At 37.7% G+C, this 21,469-nt stretch overlaps 1 protein-coding gene across 1 annotated transcript; it reads right to left on the bottom strand.

The window, feature by feature from the left end:
• Positions 1–6,650: 6,650 nt before the first annotated feature.
• On the bottom strand, positions 6,651–7,211 carry LOC113291685 (serine-aspartate repeat-containing protein C-like). Its single transcript, XM_026541187.1, has one exon. The coding sequence runs from the start codon at positions 7,209–7,211 to the stop codon at positions 6,651–6,653; it is 561 nt and encodes a 186-aa protein (XP_026396972.1).
• Between the last annotated feature and the right edge of the window lie 14,258 nt (positions 7,212–21,469).

Here is a 21,469-nt window from a genome sequence, read left to right as displayed (position 1 = left end):
ATGGTTGGTCTTAGGACTAATTCAACTGCTCCATATCCCAGCCAAAATCTCTCAAATGGTAATGTTTCTCACGTTCCCTCGAGCAATTCTAGTTACAACGAACTTTTGTATTTTACTACTCCATATATCTTTGTTGAATCAAACGACGGAGAAATCCCAACTTTGGCTGAACTAGCGCGGAGACAAAACAATTTGTCAAGAAACATGGACAGATTAAAAGGGGCGATTGACAATCTGTTCACCTGGTTGGTACACGTGACAAGAATGCTTGGGGCAGAGGTGGTGGAGCGTCCAAATGCTCCAACTGATGACCTTCCTCAAACCAACAGTTTCACTACTTACGAGAAGACGGTGGATCAAGAAGTTGCACAATTGATCGAAAACTTGTGTGAACAGCGTACAAACACGTTTGATGCGCTTAACCAGATATCATCTGATGTGCAAATAACTTCATCGTCCCCAGCAGTCGAAGAAATATCCATGGTGTCTGAACACTCAATTGAAAACATCACTTTCGGAGAAGAAAACCGCATGGCGGATGAAGGACATAACCGAGCCTTGTACGTTACAGGTTTTATCAAAGACTCTGAATTCAGGAGGGCTCTCGTTGATATAGGCGCTTCTACAAATATTATTACCATGAAGACTCTCAAAGCAGCCAAATTCCCACAAAGTAAAATTATTCGCCATCCCATCTTGATTATGGGCTTTGAAGGGAGCCATATCCATACATATGGATACGCATACATAGACCTGAGGGTATGACCTATTCAATCAAAGGCCAAATTTCACGTGATCGAACAAGAGCCTGATTACCACATGATACTTGGAAGACTATGGCTCCATGACAATAAAGTGGTTCCTTCAACATATCATCAATGCATGAAAGCTCTGCTCAACCACAAGATTGTTCGTATTGCAGCTTCATCATCTCCTTACGCTCCGGTCTATGACGTTGAATTCCTTGAGTCTCAAAAGGGCATCCCTGAACCTCCTAGGAAGATCTACAGTACTCCACTATCGAACTGGGAATCCATTAAAAAAGCTGCTGAAAAACCATCGTCTTCAGGTACTAAACCGATCAAGTCATCTGCTATACCAGTTAAGCGCTGTAAAGGTCAGACCACAATGCCGGGATCCAACTTCATAGTCAGTCACGATGCAGAAGGGAGGGTCACATACTGCCGGTGCAAAGATTAGAAATTAACATGGGAGAACAATGAAAAGTCTCCCCGCCCTGAAGAATCATATCAGAGTGAACAATCACCTGATGAAGAAATTCAAGATGCTCCACGATAATTGCAAGATGGCACTGATTCTACTACCGACGACCTCGAAACGATCAATATCAGGACGGAGGATGATCCAAGGCCAATCTTGATTAGTTCCGCATTATCACCAGAAGAGCGGGCGGGACTGATAAGTCTGTTGAAAGAATATCAGGATATCTTCGCTTAGACATACGAAGAGATGCCTGGTCTCGACGAAAAATTGGTTACTCATCATCTGCATATCACTCCTGGCTCCAAAGCTATAAAGCAGTCGCCTAGACAGCTTAGACACGAAGTTGAGGATCAAATCAAGGTCGAAATTCAGAAACTACTGGCAGCAGGGTTTATCAAACCCATTCAGCATCCAACATGGCTGGCAAATGTTGTTGCTGTCAAGAAGAAAAATGGTCAAATCAGATGATGTGTTGATTTCAGGAATTTGAATAAATGTTGTCCAAAAGATGATTTTCCCCTACCCAATATCAATATGGTCGTTGATGCAACCAGTGGTCACGATATGTTCTCATTCATGGATGGTTATAGCGGATACAACCAGATCAAGATGTACGAACATGATGCCAACAAAACTGCATTTCGTACTCCCATTGGGAATTTTCACTACACTGTGATGCCCTTTGGATTAATGAACGCAGGTGCTACTTATCAACGGGCTATGACTGCCATATTTCACGACATGATGCACAAGCAAGTGGAAGACTATGTTGATGATGTGTGGTAAAGTCGAAGACTCAAACATCCCACCTGGAAGTTCCGAGACAAGTTTTTGAAAGATGTCAATACAAGTTAAAGATGAACCCTCTGAAATGTGCCTTTGGTGTCTCCTCCAGAAAGTTTCTAGGATTCCTAGTCACTGCAGAAGGAATCAAAGTCGATCCAGACAAAACAAAAGCCATTATTACCATGCCTCCTCCACGCACTGTGAAAGAACTCCAGAGTTTTATGGGAAAGGTAAATTATATTCGACGCTTCATTGCTGGACTGTCTCAACTCATTGCTTCGTTTACCTCTCTGTTGAAGAAAGGAGCGAGTTTTACATGGACAACCGTACAACAAGAAGCCCTCCAAAAAATACAGTAGATATTGTTATCACCTGCTGTCATGAAATCTCCAGTGCAAGGACGACCACTAATACTCTACACATCTTTAAATGATGTCGCTATTGGCACACTTCTCGTTCAAGAAGATGAAGAAGGCGTCGAACGTCCAATTTACTACTTCAGCCATACAATGAGAGACGCTCATCTCCGATACCCAAAAGCTGAAAGAGCATGTCTAGCATTGGTACATGGAAGCCAGAAATTCAAGCATTATTTACTATCCAACAGAGTCGTGCTTGTTTCCAAGGCCGACCCTATAAAAACCAGCCTTGATGGGGAGACCAGCAAAGTAGCTACTGCAGATGTCATAGTTTGACATAGCATGTGTACCACCCAAAGCAATCAAAGGACAAGAAGTTGCAGACTTTCTTGCTGCTTTTCCAGGGGAAGATGCAACATTGTTACATGAAGATGTGCCCGACGAGTTTCCAGAAATCTTAGTCATCAAAGAAGAGATGTGGCTTTTATACTTTGACTGATCCCCCACCCCTAGAAACGATACTGGAGGAGCGGGCATGGTGCTAGTATCTACATCTGGTGAAGTCTCCTCACACTCATTCAAACTGGATTTTCATTGCACTAACAATTCAGTGGAATATGAAGCTTTTTTACTAGGCCTATCCTTGGACAAGAAAGCAGGAGCAACACACCTTGAGATAAAAGGAGATTCAAAACTACTGGTTAATCAAATGAACGGATCATACCCACTCAAAGAAATCATGCTCGCCTCATTCAGAGCTGAAGCTCAGCGGAAATTAGCTTATTTTGGTGGTGCAACGATTGTCCACACTGGACGAACTAACAACAGGCATGTTGGTTGTCCGACAACTCTCGCTTCCAAACTACAATCCGAAGGAGAAAAAAAACAATCACAGTACAGAGGCGCGCTGTGTCATCTACTTGGCTTGCTTAAGTCGAAGAAATTCAAGCGAACGATTGGAGGGCGCCTATTATTCATGAACTAAGAAATTCTCTTTCAGAAGGGAAAGTCAGTCTCAAGGAACTAAAGAATTATTTCTTGCTTCATGGAGCATTATACTATCGGAATCCTGACGGGTCTTTATCACGATGCCTTGGAAGCGACGAAGCGGATGAACAACTCAAACGCATACATGAAGAAATCTGCGAACAGACGTTGGTGGTAAAACTTTACAGAAAGCTTCAAAGGATGGGATACTATTGGCCTTCCATGGAAGCTCAGTCAAGAACTCTGCAAAGATCTTGTCCCAATTGCCAGACTCCTCCTCATCACTTAGAGGCTTTGACAGTTCACCACACTGGGGACTGGAGGGAACCTTACATCAAGTACCTTCGGGACAATGAGCTGTCGTTGTAAAAGAAGGAAATAGTCAAACTCGTTCAGAGAGCTAAAAGATTTGTCTTTCTTGACGGAATATTATACGGCAAAAGTTTTGGTGAGAACCTACTGAGATGCTTAGTTGAACATGAAATCCCAAAAATTTTAAAGGAAATGCACGACGGAGAACATCAAGGAAAAAGGAAACTATTTCTCCATATTCATGAGAACTATTATTGGCCGACTATGGAAGACGACGCAGCTGCATATGTTCAGAGATGTCATCAATGACAAATCCATGATAATCTCATCCACACTCCTTGTCTCCCATTAAATTCTGTGAATAGTCCATGGCCTTTCTATAGCTGGGGACTGGATATCATAGGGAAAATCAATTCAGCGTCTTCGAAACAGCATGAGTACATCATCACTGTAACTGAGTATTTTACCAAGTGGGTTGAAGCTATCCCTCTTCGAAGCACCACTTGAGTCACGATCGCGGCTTTCATCAAAGAACACATAATATGCAGGTTCGGCGTTCCTAAACACATCATCACTAATAACGGAACTCTTTTTGCCAACAAACACGTGACAGAATTGCTCGAGGAATACGGCATCAAACAAGTTTTATCCACACCATATTATCCCCAAGGAAACGGACAAGAAGAGAGTACCAACAAAACTTTGATCGGAATTCTCAGCCGAACAATTCATGATAATCCTCGAACGTGGCATGAACAATTGCCTATGGATTTATGGGCCTATCGGACCGCACCAAGGAGTTCAACCGGAACTTCACCGTATTCCCTTGTCTATGGAGCTGACGCCATACTCCGAGCAGAAATCAAGATTCCCTCAGCGAGGATCGCTGCATCCAGCGGGGTGCAATAGGATGAAGCAGAAGTGTCCAACTCAAGGATCGCCAACTGGACGTGCTTGAGTCAAGGAGGGCTAAGCTATAAATATATGTGGAAGCATACAAACAGAGGATCTCCGGAGCTTACAACAAAATGGTAAGACCTCGAACTTTCCAAGTAGGAGATCTGGTGTTAAAGACAGCAAAACACATTCAACAAGATATGTCTGCTCCTAAGTTCTCTCCAAAATGGGAAGGGCCATATGTAATCATCAAGGCAGTGTCCAGTGGATGTTACAAGATCTAAGCCATTGACGAAGGAGTGGAAGGAAATATCATCAACGGTAAATGGCTCAAAACATATTACGCCTGATCCATAGAAAACCATTACCTCTTCATCATTTCAGGCATTTCTCAAAATGTAATTTATACTCCTCCAAATAATATGCAAAATACTCCTTTGTTCATTAAACATTTCATAAATGAATAAAAAATTCTTTCATACCATGATCAATTATTCTACCTATGGAAAAGCCTAAACCTATTTGAAAACAACAATCATAAACGCTCACTCAGAGTAAACCATCCAACAAAGAGTAATTCTTAAAAACAGCCATGTCAAGCTTCTTTTGAAAGTTTTTGGTCTTCACTTTTAAGTCCTGGACAGCTTTCTCGACTCTTTCCGATTCTAAGGAAAGTGTCTTCTCCTCTCCCAAGAAAGCAGTTGCGGTAGAAATCGCATCAGCAGCAGCCGTCGCCCTGTGAATTTTGATCATCTCGAGCCGACGACGAAGCCAGTGTATGTTGAACCGCAAGATTTCACAGTTTGAAATCATTTCATCCCACCTGTGCAGTTCATGATTCTTGACATCTCGCAGATTCATCTCGTCCATCTCTTCAATGATCGGTAACAATCTGGAAACCGTAGTCAGAAGAGTTGGGAGAAAGCCTCTACATATTTCCGTTGTAGCAATGTTCCCGTACTGTCTCCAAATTTTGGTATACAGAGGTACATGACATTTGGGAATGACGAATCCACCGACCGCCTCATTATTTGGAGAAGTATTAGTCATGGGAGCTTCAAAGGGGAGTACAGTTGTTGGATACTCGCGAACGTGAGTTCTAACCCCATCCTCCACAGAATCGATAGAGTCTTCGTCACACGGTTGATGCTATCGTCAACCACGACCACGGACTTCCCATTCCTCCTATTTCTAGCATCAACAACAACACGAACATCAACCTGCATGAAGTGAAGGAGTTTTTAATTTGTATCGAACGTCGAGCATGGAAAACCTCAGCTGAGAAATTATGGAATTACTTACGGATGCTCCAGCTTCAATATGAGCTGACCTGTACCGGGCATGGGCTTTAACAGTCCGCTTAGGTCTCAAATTATGCGAAAAAGATGGATTCTTCTGATTATCCTGCAACAATTTATTTTTCTATGATCAATAATTCTGATCAAATGGGGATGAAGAAAATATACGACTTACTGAGACGGACGCTTCTACTTCATGCTTTGATTGAGGTTCATTTCGAGAAGAAATACTACTGCTGGACATGGAGACGAGAGGTATGATTGTGATCAAAATTACTTCTGATAATACACAAGGCAGGAAACGAGATGATGTTTAAATGGAAAAATTTAACATTGAAGGTCTGGATGCTTATCCCATAGTGGATATAGTCAAATCTTTTGCGATTTTTTTTGAAACCCTAACTCTCGAATCTGAGTGTATCCGGTTATGTAGAAGAAGTACGGCAATACTTGGGACTGACAACTCAGGCGTATTTAACATGGCAATACTGGAGACTGATACTTCTTATGTAACCAACGTTGCAACCGTGAATTAATGATCTGGTAGGCCGCGTGTCTCCTAGCCGGTTCTTATAATTATACTTCATGGATAATTATTGTCTATACGGACATTGGTCCATCCTATTCAGTTGGAGATATAAAGAAGATTTGGCAAAAAATACGACAAGGGATTATGGTTCAGAAAATAATCTCTAAAGAAACGTCTCTAGGCAAAAAACTTCTCAAGTAACCAGAAAATATCTACTTCGACGAAAACAAATAATCTCAGAGAAAATCATGAGTAAGACTACTCGTCAGATTCATTAGAGTCATCAGATTTTCCAGAATTATCAGATTCATCATCATCGTCTTTCGCGGAGTCCTCTTCAAATTCTTCATCGGAATCACTATCAGGGTCATTGAAGAAGTCTGGATGAATCTCAGGATCGCTGTATAAGGAATCCCAGTACTCTTCTTTTTCACGCTCAGCTTCAAGGTCATCTTTGACCAGTTTCTCGATCTCCCTGGTACGCCGGTCTGGCTTAATATTAAGATCCTGTGGTACCCACACGGGTTCATCTTCCGAAGTATCAGAGTCAGAGGTTACATCGTAAGCTCGAGATCGAAGTTTCTCCTCAGCTGCTAGCACTCTGCGCTGGACTCGGTCTCTTCTTCGTCGATAATCATCCATCCTGTCATCCTCGACTTTTCTCTTCATGAGCTCAGCATAAGTGACTCTATGGTTATTAAGAGGCGCACTAGGCTTTGATTCCTCAGCACGATTCGTCTTAGCACGCGTTTTAGCCACAGGGATCCTGGAATCCTCCTCAGAAGAGCTAGAAGAGTAGTCGCTGCTGGAAGACACCATTGTCTGGAACTAAGAACACAGAATCATGAATATGCCGATGTCAATTTTACAACTAAATGGTAACTCTTACCTTTTTTTACGATTCCACTAACAGTAGTGATTGGGATGCAAGAGTTGGCACTTCAAAACTTGCTCGTTTCTTCAAATCTACAAAAGACGAGCAAAACTCAGGTTTTCATAAAATCATGAACACTTTCATCATACGAACATTAATCACCGGATTATGAAAACTAAAAAAATATTTCATCATAAATAATTTTTTGCTTTTAAATATTACTCAAAGACTTCGATTTTTGAAAATATGTATATACGTATATATGTATGAATAAATAAAAACGTGATTAACTCACGTAAAAAAATAAATAAAAATTTTGGGCTCACGTGATTTTATCAAAATATATATATATATATATATATATATATATATATATATATATATATATATTTGGAAGCTCCACGGTTTAATAAAAAAAATCTCTTTTCCTTCGTACGATCATTTTTCTTTGAAACGAAGATTTATTTCGGTCCTGTGAAAAGTTCACACCTTTTAAGATAAAGTTTTGGTTTCCATGAAAGCTCATAAAAAAAAATTTATCACTGGACACAGGTCTATTTCAAAAGAAAAATCTCTCAAGCTAGGGGTTATTGCTAGTCTCTTGAACCAACGATCGAACAAACTTAACAAAATAAGGGTTTTCTACAAAACTCACACTCATATACATCATGTATAAAATTTTAACATGATCAAAGCATGAACAACTCATGAAATCAGCAAGCAAAAAAAAAAAAAGCTGCATACCTGGTCGGCGCCGGCCGGAAGTTGGTCGGACGATGGCTGCTCCGGTCGGACGACGATGATGCTCCGACAAAATTTTCTTCCTTCTCCTGCTGTTGACGTGAAGGAAGTGAAGGGGATGAAGATGGTGGTCGGTCGTGTGAAGGTGAAATAAAAAAAAATAAAAAAAAGAGGATTAATCCTTTTTATATCAAATTTTATTTCCAAAGCCTAATTCCACAAAGATTTTCTTTTTAGACCCGGCCCGTGAATCCTAAACCGACCAAGGTTCCACCATCAAATTAGCGGTTCTACACCAATTCATGCTCATTAGACGATGCTCTACCATTCCATTGGGATCTTCGTTCAAGCCGTGGTTCGCTCGCGCGATCAAAAATCCGGTAACATCTTATCTTACGACTAAGTTCAATTACTTATTTCGTTCATAACTGGAAAATCACCATTCAGTGCTGACTGAGGAACATGAATATCCCTCACTAAGCTGAGGACTTAATGTAGATGGTGGATTTTCGACAAAGGCTAAAATCGTAAAACCATAATTGTACATGCTCCTGATCCAGCAATCAGATGAGTATTGAGACTCATGTCTCTTGTCGAAAGTATGAAAGCTCGTGCTGCAAAAATCTCTGACTGAGAATTCTATCTCTCAGAGCACATGTGGATGTGCAGTCTCTCAGCTGAGGTAACGGCATATCTCATGAATACTTAGCAATTTCAGTAATTACTTCCATATAGAATCGAAAGGTTAGACGGCTCCTAGACGACTTATCTTCTAGTATAGAGCAATAACGTCTTCGGGATGTAACAATGTTTTCCCTGACTATATGAAAGAAATATGACGCTTCAACGAGCTCATATCACTCAATTCTGAATAATTAATGCTCCTAGACGATCGTGCTAGTATAGAGTTATCAATTAATTATTCCTAAATTATTAGATTCATTAACTGAATCCCTGGAAAATATTCTATATTATTCATAATATTTCGTCACTTCAATTCGTGGTTCTTCCAAGCAGAATTCCACGGGTTGGTGATAAATATTCAACATACAGGCGTCTGAGCCGCTATCGAGTAAGCTCCGACTAAAATGGTGCAAGTGTACTCAGCAATAATGCACAAACGAGCACATGAATGCACGAACGAGCATTCCAAAATAAGAAGGAACGATGAACCTATGCAAAATAGGAAGAAAAATAATAATAATAAAATATTAGAAAAGGCGCCAGGGGACTGGGCCCACCGGCCGGCCAGTCACGCCGTGGCCAGTCCCACGCCTAATTTTATATTTTATCATATTTTATTATTTTTCCCTGATCTCATAAAAATCCTTTCATTTGAACAAATCTCCTTCGTCTCAAGGAAACTCCGCAGTGTCATGGTGTTTCCTCGTATCAAAGAAATAATAAAATTTAGGAAAGGTGTCGCAGGACCGGGCCCACTAGCAGGCAGACCATGCCCTAGACGTGGGCGGACCCACACCTCATGATTCCTTATTATTTTATTATTTCCCCCATCCCATGAAAATTCCCCGATTTCATGATATTTCCCTCAACTCATGAAAAATAATATAAAATTAGGAAAAAGCTCACCGGCCGGCCATGCCCTAGCCGTGGCCGGTCCCACACGCCCTTGTGTCATTATTTTAATATTATTTGTTTTTCTCATCTCATGGAAACTCCCTCACTTCAAGGAAAATCCTTAGTTTCAACAAACTCCTTGATTTCATGATATTTCCCTAAAATCATGAATATATTATAAAATTAGGGAAAGTGACATGGGCCCGTTCCCATTGTCCGGCCGGCCATGCCTTGGCCATTGCCGGTCCCACACTTCCTGACTCCCTATTTTATTATTATTATTTACGTAATCTCATGGAAATTCCTTAACTTCATGAAATTCCTCGGTTTCATGGTATTTCCTTCACATCAAGGAAAATACATAAAATTGGGAAAGGTGCCGCGGGACCGAGCTTGCTAGCTTGCCGGCCATGCCCTAGCTGTGGCCGGTCCCACACCTTGCAATTCCCTATTTTATTAATTATTTTTCATCATCTCATGAAGATTCCCCAGTTTCAGCAAAACCCTGAATCCTTCATATTTTCTCAAAATGTTGCTCAAACGCGTATCAGAAAATATCGAAACTCCGATGACTAAGACACGAACATTATGGTGATACGGGCTTGTATCCTTAACCGACCGAGGCCGCCCTAAGGTTTTCAAAGAGCCGATCCCACATGTTTTAACAATTTTGACCTAATGTGCTCAATTGCTCATATTGGGTCCAAACTTTCTCAAACAACTTAGAATTTGCTCAAACAACCATCAGCTGGTCCCACGACCACCAAGAGCCGGTCCATGACCCTTGGTCGGTCCCTCATCTCTCCATAATCAGGTTTTACTAACTGACGCTCACACGAACACTATTTTAATAAATAATTAAACCAGCAATTAATCATCCTTTCACCAACCGGTCTTCAAGAGATTTTGGTATTTTGCTCAGTTGAGCATATGGGAGTGACATGGTCGATTCCTCATCCTGTGTAGCCGGTCCCTCCTTCACTCTGTGGTTGATTTTCAATAAATCATCAATTGATCAAAAATTAGGGTTTCGAATCCAGAGCTCTGCAAAAACATAATTCTGAGCAGATTCAAACACTAGTAATTTTATGTTGGTCCCGTGTTCAACACTATAATAATTATGCCCGGCTCAGATGTCAGTATCTTAAATTAACGTTTGCTCAAACGAGCAATATTTGCTTTGACTAAGGAATATTGGTTCAACTATCAATCTTCAATGATACCAACAATTCATCAAACGAGCAATATTTTCTCAGACGAGCTCGCTCAGATTAAATAATATTGGTTCAACTATCAATATTCAACGATTCAACAATATTTGCTCACCTTAAGTTATCAACATTTATTCGACAATATATCTTTGTCTCAGCAGACATGTTCAATTCATGAGTCTCAGAATATTTGCAAATCACGTTCGACTCAACAATACAAGGACTCATCGTCTCATAAAGTCAGCAACTGACTCCACAATCACGAGATATCAATCGTGTCATATGGGGGATATTAACTAGGGTTTTGGTCTGGAGGTCTACGGCACGTGTATTCATGCACACGACAAGAATGTGAGCAAGTTGTGCAATCAGTTGGAGGAGTTAGCAAAGTAGTGGGTGGAAAATTAACCAAGTCTCCGCATGATGAGCAACTGGTTTTGACACTATTTCCCGCTTCCCCACTCTTTGACTCCAGCAACTGTCTCACTTCGTGGGATCAAGATGTTTACAATTCTAGCAATATAAATAAGTCTATGAATCATGATTGAAAAAAACCAATCTCTAGTCAAGCAGACAACATGAGATTAACAAATTCAATCAATCAGATCTTATCTTATTTCTTCACGCAGAATACACAACATACCTACAATCTTTGATCACCATTGATCTCACACATTTCTCAGCTTCCCTCATACAGATCAACCCATCCTCTCTTGTGACCGAATTGACTCTGGAACGGCCATTTTCTTGGTTTAGGACGGAGTCCTACAGATTGATCTCTCAAACTTAAAGCACTTCCTTCTTGCAGTGCATTTGTGCGAGGTTGATCATTTGCTCGGTTCAAGGAGTTTCCTCCGCACAGTCATATCCTCAATCCCGTAAAAACCAGCAAATCGTTTTTCCCCATCTACAAGTATATACAACTTCGTAGTTATGTTTTCCTTATAGCACGACTTGAAAGATACGTTAGGAATGAAACAGTTCAAGTCAATATTACTAACCTCAAGTGGAAGGATGATGTCTTTATTGTAGTTTGCTACTTCTTTGCATTCTTTTGGGCTTCGTAGTAATACTTGTATATCTCAACATTCCTAAATTTTCTAGTCTAACCTAAATGAAGTTGACTCTAGTATTAATCAAGCGATTATAGATGAGTTTTGATACTAAAATATGACAACCAAACTTGACATACCAACACTTGGTGAGTTCAACCGAGCTACACTCTAACACCTTCCCGGTAAGTTTGAGTCCTCAAACAAACACAACAATCCTCAAAACATTCATAATACTCTGTGTTCATCGACTACACCATCCATTTTTTAACCGATTTGTTGCACAAGTTGTGAATCAATCTCCATAAACTTGAAACGCCATTAACATATCATGCATTGCTAACTGATTCCTTAATTGATTATCTTATTCATGATATAAGAAGAGACGTACCAAACATTGTCTTTCGGAGTTAAGGCTGAGTTTCAGATGAAGAAATAAGGGAATCAGAAAAACAAAATTGCTTTCTTCATGATGATGAAGAGATAGGGATTTATATTCTATGTTTATCGTGCGTATCAGCGGAGATCTCAACCGCTTTGTACACCTCGAACTTATCTAACAGGGACCGTCATATTAGAGGGTATTTACGGGTTCCAAATATTTAATATTTTTTAGTGACACACGCGTGGATCACATGTGCACCATTAGCCGGAAGATAACAATTGTTGTTACAGATAGGGGGTTACACCAATTATTGGTTTAAAAAGGGTGTAATGTAAAATAACTATTTATTTTGAGGGGAAAATACAAAATCCCCCTTTTAATAATGAGATAAGTATGAGTCCAGCTTCTCTTGTCCATCCAGGGGCCATCTTTTAGATAGGACGGGACGATTGGTCGCTCTAGAGGGCCAAAAACAACTATCTAGCCATATATATATGTTATGTATATACACACACATACAATTTTATCTTGGATAAATGATGCAACACTAGATCTTGAGATACGCGATTTCTTGTCCAGAGTCGAGCAATTTGATTTTCTTTATTCAAGAGTCGATTCAGGATGGAGGGAGCTTTTTTCAACCAAGATTTCATGATTTTCTGTGATGGGTAATCTCTCGTATTAGGCTTTTTTTGTGTCTTTTTCTCTTTAAAGTTTGGATTTTCATTTTTTATTTTTGGGCTCTTAAAGTTTGGCCGTAGAAAAATTGAAATTCTTCCTTTAACTTTTCTTGATTGATCTTTGTCTAGTTTTCTGATCTTGTATAGTTTGATTTCGAGTAACACTTCGCCTTTTTTCCTTTTTTATTTTTTTTTAAGTTGAAATCTTTGGTTCCGTTTTTTTTCTATCTTGCTAGGTGCTTAGTTTTGTTTTCTTCTTATTCGTTTCCTTTTGTTTTGGAACATTTGTTTACTAGTTCTTCTTGCCTCTTATCTGCTTTTATTTAGTGGGATTTACATGTCTTGTTCTTCGAAAATTGGTCCTCCCATGAGAGGCCCGTCTTCTATAATAAAAGAGAAACCCACCTCCATCAAGGTGATTTCTGTTGATATTTTGAATCCAATCTCCATTTTATACCAGTAATAAGTAGCAGGTATGAAAAATGATTAAACCAATGGAAATTCTGTTTTATATATGGATGCTTGATTTGAACAAGATTAAGCCTGAACAAGCTGGAGATCAATTTCCCCATTAATGGAAGGTAATAGGTGAAGTGAAACTCATTCCAATTGGAAAAGGATTCTTTGTTATATCAAGTTAGATAATGAAGGTGATAAGTATAAGCGATCGGAACCAAGATTCAATCCGGAAAAGCAAAGAACTTTTTTAGCTAAAGTTTGGATGAAGTTCCCAGGGATTAGCTTGGAGTATTGGATAGAGGAAAATTTGCTGGGAATCACCAAATATTTTGGCAAACCTATTAGGGTAGATAAAAACACTTTATCAATAAATTTTGCTTTCCATGCTAGTGTTTTGGTTGAAGGAAATTTGGAAAACAAGATGTTAGACCACGTTCGGGTTGGAATTGGTGATGCCGATAGTGAAGAAGTTTTTTTGGCAATGTGTTGAGATCCCCAAGGTCCCTAACTTTTGTTCTCATTGCACTATTTTGGGACACTTGGTTTCAGAATGCATAACTATCAGCAAGGATGTTGCTAATGCTGTTGAAGATACTTTTTCTTCACATGAGACCATTAATAAGAAGAATAAAAAATCTAAGAGAAACAAAGTAACTTTGATGGTTGAGGAGATTCAAAAAGGTAATAAGACAAATGTTGATGTAGTTGTATTTCTGATTTTGTAAGGGGTAAATTTGTCATCTTCTGATCCGTTAATTCCACCTAGTTTCGAGTCATATAATAGATTTCGAGTGCTTAAAGAAGAACAGTGGGTCGTTTCAGCTCCTATAATTTTGAAAGTCCTAGGGATCAACATCGCCAATTCAAATATGTTTGAACCAATCTTAGGAGCCAACTCCAAACTGAGCCGCAAGTCTAAAGTGACGGGTATCTTCCCAAATAGAAATCTAAGCTTAAAAAATAAATGCTCCTATAAAGCGACTGCTAATCCTAACTAGATTTCAACAATCGGTCTTATGGAGTTCGGATCTATAATGGGGTTAAGCTTTCTTTCTTCGAAGGAAAATCGCCGAGAACTGTTTAATGATGTGGGGAAAAAAATCATAAAGTGTTTACAATTGAGGAAGTTGATGAAAGCCCTACTTAAATGTATCCAGCGTACTTGTTTTAGTTCGCAAGTAACAATTGACAATTTGTTTCCAAGGTACGCCAAGATGCGTGCATATCTTATGTAGCTATACTTTGTACTTGGAACATCTTTATTCTTAGTTTCTTCTTTGTGTTTTTGTTTTTGTTAAGGAAGTTTTGATATCTTTAAGTTGTATCCGTCCGTGCATGGCTTGTCTACATCCTAATTAAATTCATTTTGATCGATAAAAAAAATTGTATTACTACTAATATGTTTTTTTATAGGTTTTTGGTACCACTACTAGTATTAGTCTTAGTTTTCGTATTACTGACAATGAATATCTTCTAGGGGAAACATAAGAAACATCTTACACAATATAAGTCTCCCAAAATTTCATGTTTCTTGTATGTGATTCATATGATACTTTTACATATTTCAAAATATAAAATATATGTGATTCATGTGATGATTTTGCATATATGTATAAGGACATACAACCTAGCATACACAAAAAAAAACCTCTAATAAAATCTAAAAAAATGGCGGATATATATATATATATATATATATATATATATATATATATATATATAACCCCTCTTTACAAATAAGGAGGATATATATATATCACCCTTCTTTATAATGTGGATATTTCTAGGTTGATCACTCCTCTTAATATATTGACTATGTTAGAGCACTGCTCGGTCGAACTCGCGACCGTTGCTATCTCAAGTTTGTTTATCAAGTTTAGTTGATCAAAACTATATACTTTATTTCTAGTCTAGTTATAGCTGTGTCTCGGATTAGGATAGAATGTGTAGTTGAGTTTTAGACTTCACGACATTCACCAACTGAAGACGAAGATCGACTGAGGAGCTTGGAGGAACTTCATCAACAAAAGGTATGTGGAGACTAAAACTTATGTATCACTTAGAAGTCTATTCTACTCTATCTTCTAATGAGACTAAGTCGTATAGCTATATAGGCTTTTACATTATACACATTTGATATTTCGAGCCGAGTTTATCTCGATTATCTACTTCTCGAAATATGTGTTGGAAGCTTTTTGTTTTAGCTATGTTCATCATATTCTTGACGAGTTTAATTGGAAACAATTTATTTGTTGGAAACTAAATATTATGTAAAAAGATGATCATATGAAAATTACCTTGAAAATCTTATATGATTTGTGTGAGACAATCATTTGATGTTAACTTGGGAAGTTTCATATTGATCATTCGATTACTTGAAAGTTACTTGAAGCTAATGGTTTATGTGAGACAACCATTGTCTTCTTCCAACGATGTTTCAATGATTGAAAAGATAGTTTAGAACGATTAACCATTGTCTGGATATAGCACATTATGCATACCCGTATGCAAACTGTTGTAAGAATGATTCAGGTCCGGGAACCAAGTATGCATACCCGTACGAAAACGGTTTTTAATTGTTAAAGTCCGGGAACCATGTCTGGATATAACACCATATGCATACCTAGTATGCGAACTATATTGTGATGATTCAGGTCCGGAACTCTTGTTTGCGTACCTAGTATGCGAACGGATTTACCTGAGGAGGTCCGGAACTCTTGTTTGCATACCTAGTATGCGAACGGGTTTACCTGAGTTAGGTCCGGAATAGTTTTTCGCGAACCGGGTTTGTGAACGACTTGACTAGGAAAAGGTACAGAGCTGCTGTTCATGTACCTGGTTGGCGAACACAGTGGCGAAGTTCTAGAATAGGTTATGTATGATCCTCATACTCATGAACTAAAACATTTATGATTTAAGGAATGTAATCTTTGCAAACCGGGGGTTACTGATTATGAATTGATTCTTGTATAAGTATTTTGTACGATTACGAATCAAACCGATTTCGATTCAATTTGTTCATCTATATTTCTATGAGATAGTGAACAATTGAACAACTTTATTTGAAACACAATTAGATTCATTTGATTCTCTTTCATGATTGATTGATCTTCATATTTGATCTAGAAGTGTTATATGAATATGGTTAAGAAAAAAATGTTTATATGGCTAACTTCGGTTAACCGTAATTGAGCCAACTCAATATACACATTTAGGTACGGTAAACCATATCTAAATAAAAGTATATTTCATTTCCGTGTAACAAGCTAAGACCATCTAACAACGGAAATTGATTGCTTTATTTTTAAGCAGACTTAGCTTGAATCTTAAATCAGAATTTCATCTAACGGTGAATATTGAATGCTTTGTTACTAAGCTATCTTAGATTTGATTGAAAGCAACCCTAATTTGAAAGACTATATAAGGGAGAACTCTAGCAACTGGAAAACCTAATCACCACACTTCTGTGTGTTCCTAGTTGCATACTAGAGTCGATTCTCCTTTAACCTAGCTTTTTCCAAAACCATTGTAGGTTAACGACTTGAAGACTTCATTGGGATTCGTAAATCCAGATCCAACTATTTTCTCTGTAGTTACGTATTCTGATCTTAATTGTTCTATCGTATTGAGTTTTATCTTCTCTAAGATTTACTCGAGATTTATCTCCGATAGGTAAGATATAAAAATTAATCACAACAGTTCTTCATCTCAGACTCTTGTGGTTGTGCAATAACTTTTCCTTTTAATCAGTTGGGTTATTGTGAGGTGACTAATATTTATAGGCTGCTCTTCGGGAGTATACGACTGGATTATTAGTTGGTTCCTGTTTACCTTGATTTATCAATAGACAGAGCAAAAACTGAATAGATAATAGACATATCTGGGGGAGACATATTTGCTTATAAGTCTTCGACTTTGGGTCGTATCAACTCTTAGTTTTGGGTGAGATCACCTAAGGGAATCAAGTACGCTGAATCCGACGTGGTTCTAGAGGCATAAGGAACGCGACTGTACCTTAATCGGTGTGAGACTTGGTTAGGGCTCAACTACATTCCTGTCCGAAATTAACTGGTAATAGGCTAGAGTCTGTAGCGGCTTAATATAGTGTGGTGTTCAAATGTGGACTAGGTCCCGGGGTTTTTCTGCATTTGCGGTTTTCTCGTTAACAAAATTTCTGGTATCTGTGTTATTTCTCTTCTGCATTATATTTTTATATAATTGAAATATCACAGGTTGTGCGTAGTTCAATCAGTTGATAAATCCGACCTTGTTTGTTGGATAGAACTTGATTGACACTTGGGCGTTGGTCATTGGTACCGTCCAAGTTATTTCTCATATCAATCAGGCTCGCAGATTTCTATCTGTTTGATTTGCTGATTGTATTCAGAAAGACATATAAACTTATTGATATAATTCTTGATTGAGTCTCGCTTTTAATTTAGTGCTCTAGGAATTAAGTTGGAGTTTAGTCCATACAGATTGCCAAACGAATTATTGGGTGTGGTTGTTATACCCCCGTTTTTTCAGACTACACTATATTTTACTCCTGTTTCCCATCCTACACACAATGTTGATGTATCTCCATACTCCAAATCGGATTATAGGGTTAACTAGTTTCTCTTTTTCAATACAGAACCACTGAGCCAAGCCATGGGAAGGGCGATCCAGGATCCTTAGTCAAGGTTCAGTAAGAAAAAAAAGAAAGCCACGAGCGGTGATATATATCCACGAGGAAGTTGATGACAGCCCTACTTAAATGTAGCCAGCGTTCTTGTTTTAGTTCACAAGTAACAATTGACGATTTGTTTCCAAGTTACGCCAAGATGCTTGCGTTATCTTATGTAGCTATACTTTGTACTTGGGACATCTTTACTTTTAGTTTCTTTTTTGTGTTTTTGTTTTTGTTAAGGAAGTTTTGCTCTCTTTAAGTTGTATCTATCCGTGCACGGCTTGTATACATCTTAATTCAATTCATTTTGATCGATGAAAAAATAAATTGTATTACTACTAATATGTTTCTTTTATAGGTATGCCACTACTAATATTAGTCTTAGTTTTCGTATTACTAACAATGAATATCTTTTAGGGGAAACATAGGAAACATCTTACACAATATAAGTCTCCTGAAATTTCATGTTTTTCGTATGTGATTCATATGATACTTTTATATATTTCAAAATATAAAATATATGTGATTCATGTGATAATTTTTGCATATATGTATAAGGGCATACAACCTAGCATGCAAAAAAAAAATCTCTAACAAAATCTAAAAATATGGGGTGATATATATATATATATATATATATATATATCACCCCTCTTTATATATATACTAGGGCTTAACCCGTGCCGTATAGATTTTTGGTTGTACATTGATGTTTAAATATTATATATAATATTTATTAATTGCCGAATTTTTCCTTCTTACCATTACAAAAGTAAAGGAAAAACCGATAGATATTTCTATTCTTCAGTAAAACTTTTTCTCATGTCCTCACATATAATTCCTTTCTACTTTGAGACATTGAAATTCTCCCAAATAATGCCTCTTCTTATGCGAGTTGTATCTTCAAGCCAACCATGGAATTATATCAGAATTAATTTTCACATACTCTCCCTCCCCCACCCCCACCCCCTAAAAAAATAATAAAGACAATGTTATTTAATATGTTTTACGGTTTACAAAGATGTCTTTTCGATAATTTGAAATGGTATTTGTCCTTATGCATCTTCCTCAGTTTAGTAACCGGACGTAACCAAAACATTAAAGTATGTAGTCTATAAAAAAAATTACATCACCTGAACTCATTCTTCTCGAGAATAATTATGTAGGTATTAACAACGTTCAGATCCTTGTTGATTTTATCTCCTTTAAGAATAGACTGAAAATACTAAAACTCTGAATTGACTCAACCATATATATCGCATTATATGTTATTACTATTTAAATAACATAAAGGAAAACTAATTCATTTACTCAATCTATTATGTTATAACACGTTAAATCGTTTCATATGACAGCCTATTTCATTAATACAAAACAAAGATAGGCTAAGTTTGCATGTGTTAGTGGTGGTCAGGATTTGTCCAGACAAAGATAAATCAAGGGATGTGGTTCCTCAGACCACCTCTTACATCTCGCACGTGTGGCGTTCATTACAAATGAACATTTACTACGATAAATCTAGGGCTGTGGTATTCCCTTGAAACGCTTCTCTCACACGGTTTTGATTTTATTTTATTGCAAAAAGAAAACACCTTTCTCAAATGCCTCTTCTTCATCTTCTTCAATTTTCGTCGACTCGGAAGATCACCTTATGCATTATAGAAACACCTTCACTTTTGAGGTGTAGTTTATTGATTGTTTCTTACCTTTCGATTCATCTTCATCCATTAACCTACAGGCTCGATCCCAAACGTAAGTAGTTGTATGTGAAGATCAGAAGAACAGTAGGGGAAAATTAATCTTCTGTGATCTATTTCTCTGGGTCTGAAATGGCTAGGTAAATCTCTCTATGTTTAATTGTTTGTATGATCAGTCTCTTTTGATTTTGTTAATAAAAGGGGAAGAACTGTTTATATTCGTTCTTTAGTTTCAGTTAATTTTGTTAAAAAGTTTGCTTAAAGGGTTTCACTAAAAATTTCTCTAAAATGGGTTTTATCTAATCTTCGAGCAGGCCATAATGTGATTTTGAAGGATCATTGTCAGATCCAGTATAATTTTATTATTTTTTTGTTTGGGTAAATATCAAAAGAACCCTATGTTTGTGGTTATCTCATTTGGCTTTAGGTGTGTAGTTTAGTAATTTGTGCCTCTTTCCATTCTATGAATCCCTGATTTCGTTTTCTTTTTTTACTAATTCCTTCTCACTGGTAAAATCAAACGCCTCTGTGAAATATTCAAATTCAGTCTGTGGGTTGTCCATACCAAAGAACAAAGTTATGTGGGGCGCAAAAAGGAAATCGTTTCTATTCTTCGCAAATCCCAGGTATGCATAATATATTAATTTATAAACTACTAGGGTATTTGTGTTTGTGTCATTTTCAATTTGTTTCTCTATTACCGTTGGATAGATGATATAATGAACCCAGAGAAGAAAATCTTATATTTTCCATGGTGATCATTGTTTGTGTCAGTAATCCTTTAGGGTAAAAAGCTGGCATATAATTGAAGTGATCGAGAGTTTCTCTTGCAATCACAATTGACACTCCACCTTAAGCACTTAATTTAGCCTGCAAATGTAATTTGTTTTTATTTTTTTTATCATTTTCTTCAATGTATTAGTCTTTCAGTAATCTTAATATTTTCTTTCATTAGTAGCAAAGAGAGAAACAAGATCGTATGATGATGGATTCTCATCTTTCTCTCCTCAAATTCTGATTTCATAGGTTATTTGACGAGGATTGTTATCCAATTTTATATTTTTCGAATTATATTTTAACAATTGATTTGATTTAATCTCAGGATGAATTATTTTTATTTAGTAGTAGAAGTTGCAGGAATGGATTGACATCAAAGACAAAGTCCTTACGTTCCTTTATTTAATATCTGCAACAGGTTGAATTTTGATTTTTGAGGTATGTTTTCTTTATCAGTATCTTATTTTTTCGATTGTATTCACAAGTTATGAACGTATTCTCTCCAGTTAGTTCATCTTGCCTTTGTTATATCCATTACAGAAACTTTGGGAAGATTAATCTACGACTTCGGTTGTGCAAATGAAACTAACTGTTGCACCCGCTCATACTATTAGAGCTTCTTCATGAGGAGCCCTAGATGCCGTTGAGAACTCTTGGTTGTTCTCGCAGAGACAAATTTTCCATCTCTCAGTGAATCTGGCCATGTTCCCTATGTAAGTTTTAATAGCAGGCTTACATTTTTTTTAAAACATGTGACTTGCATTGCATTTAGTTGGTTGGTTTTGTATCTTTCTGATCTGCTCGCTCAATTGTCCGTTGGTTTTACAACCTCCTTGATGGAGTTCCGATCAATATTCGTATTTTTTATATAACCAGTTGAACTCGAGGCTATTTGATGCACATATAACCAGTGGAAACCGAGGCAGTTTGAAAAGTATGAGCTATTTCAGGTAG

Source organism: Papaver somniferum, chromosome 6 (genome assembly GCF_003573695.1).
Source record: "Papaver somniferum cultivar HN1 chromosome 6, ASM357369v1, whole genome shotgun sequence".
In the NCBI taxonomy this organism is placed as follows: domain Eukaryota; kingdom Viridiplantae; phylum Streptophyta; class Magnoliopsida; order Ranunculales; family Papaveraceae; genus Papaver; species Papaver somniferum.
The sequence above is the reverse complement of the archived record's forward strand: the minus strand, read 5'-3'. Positions and strand labels throughout refer to the sequence as shown.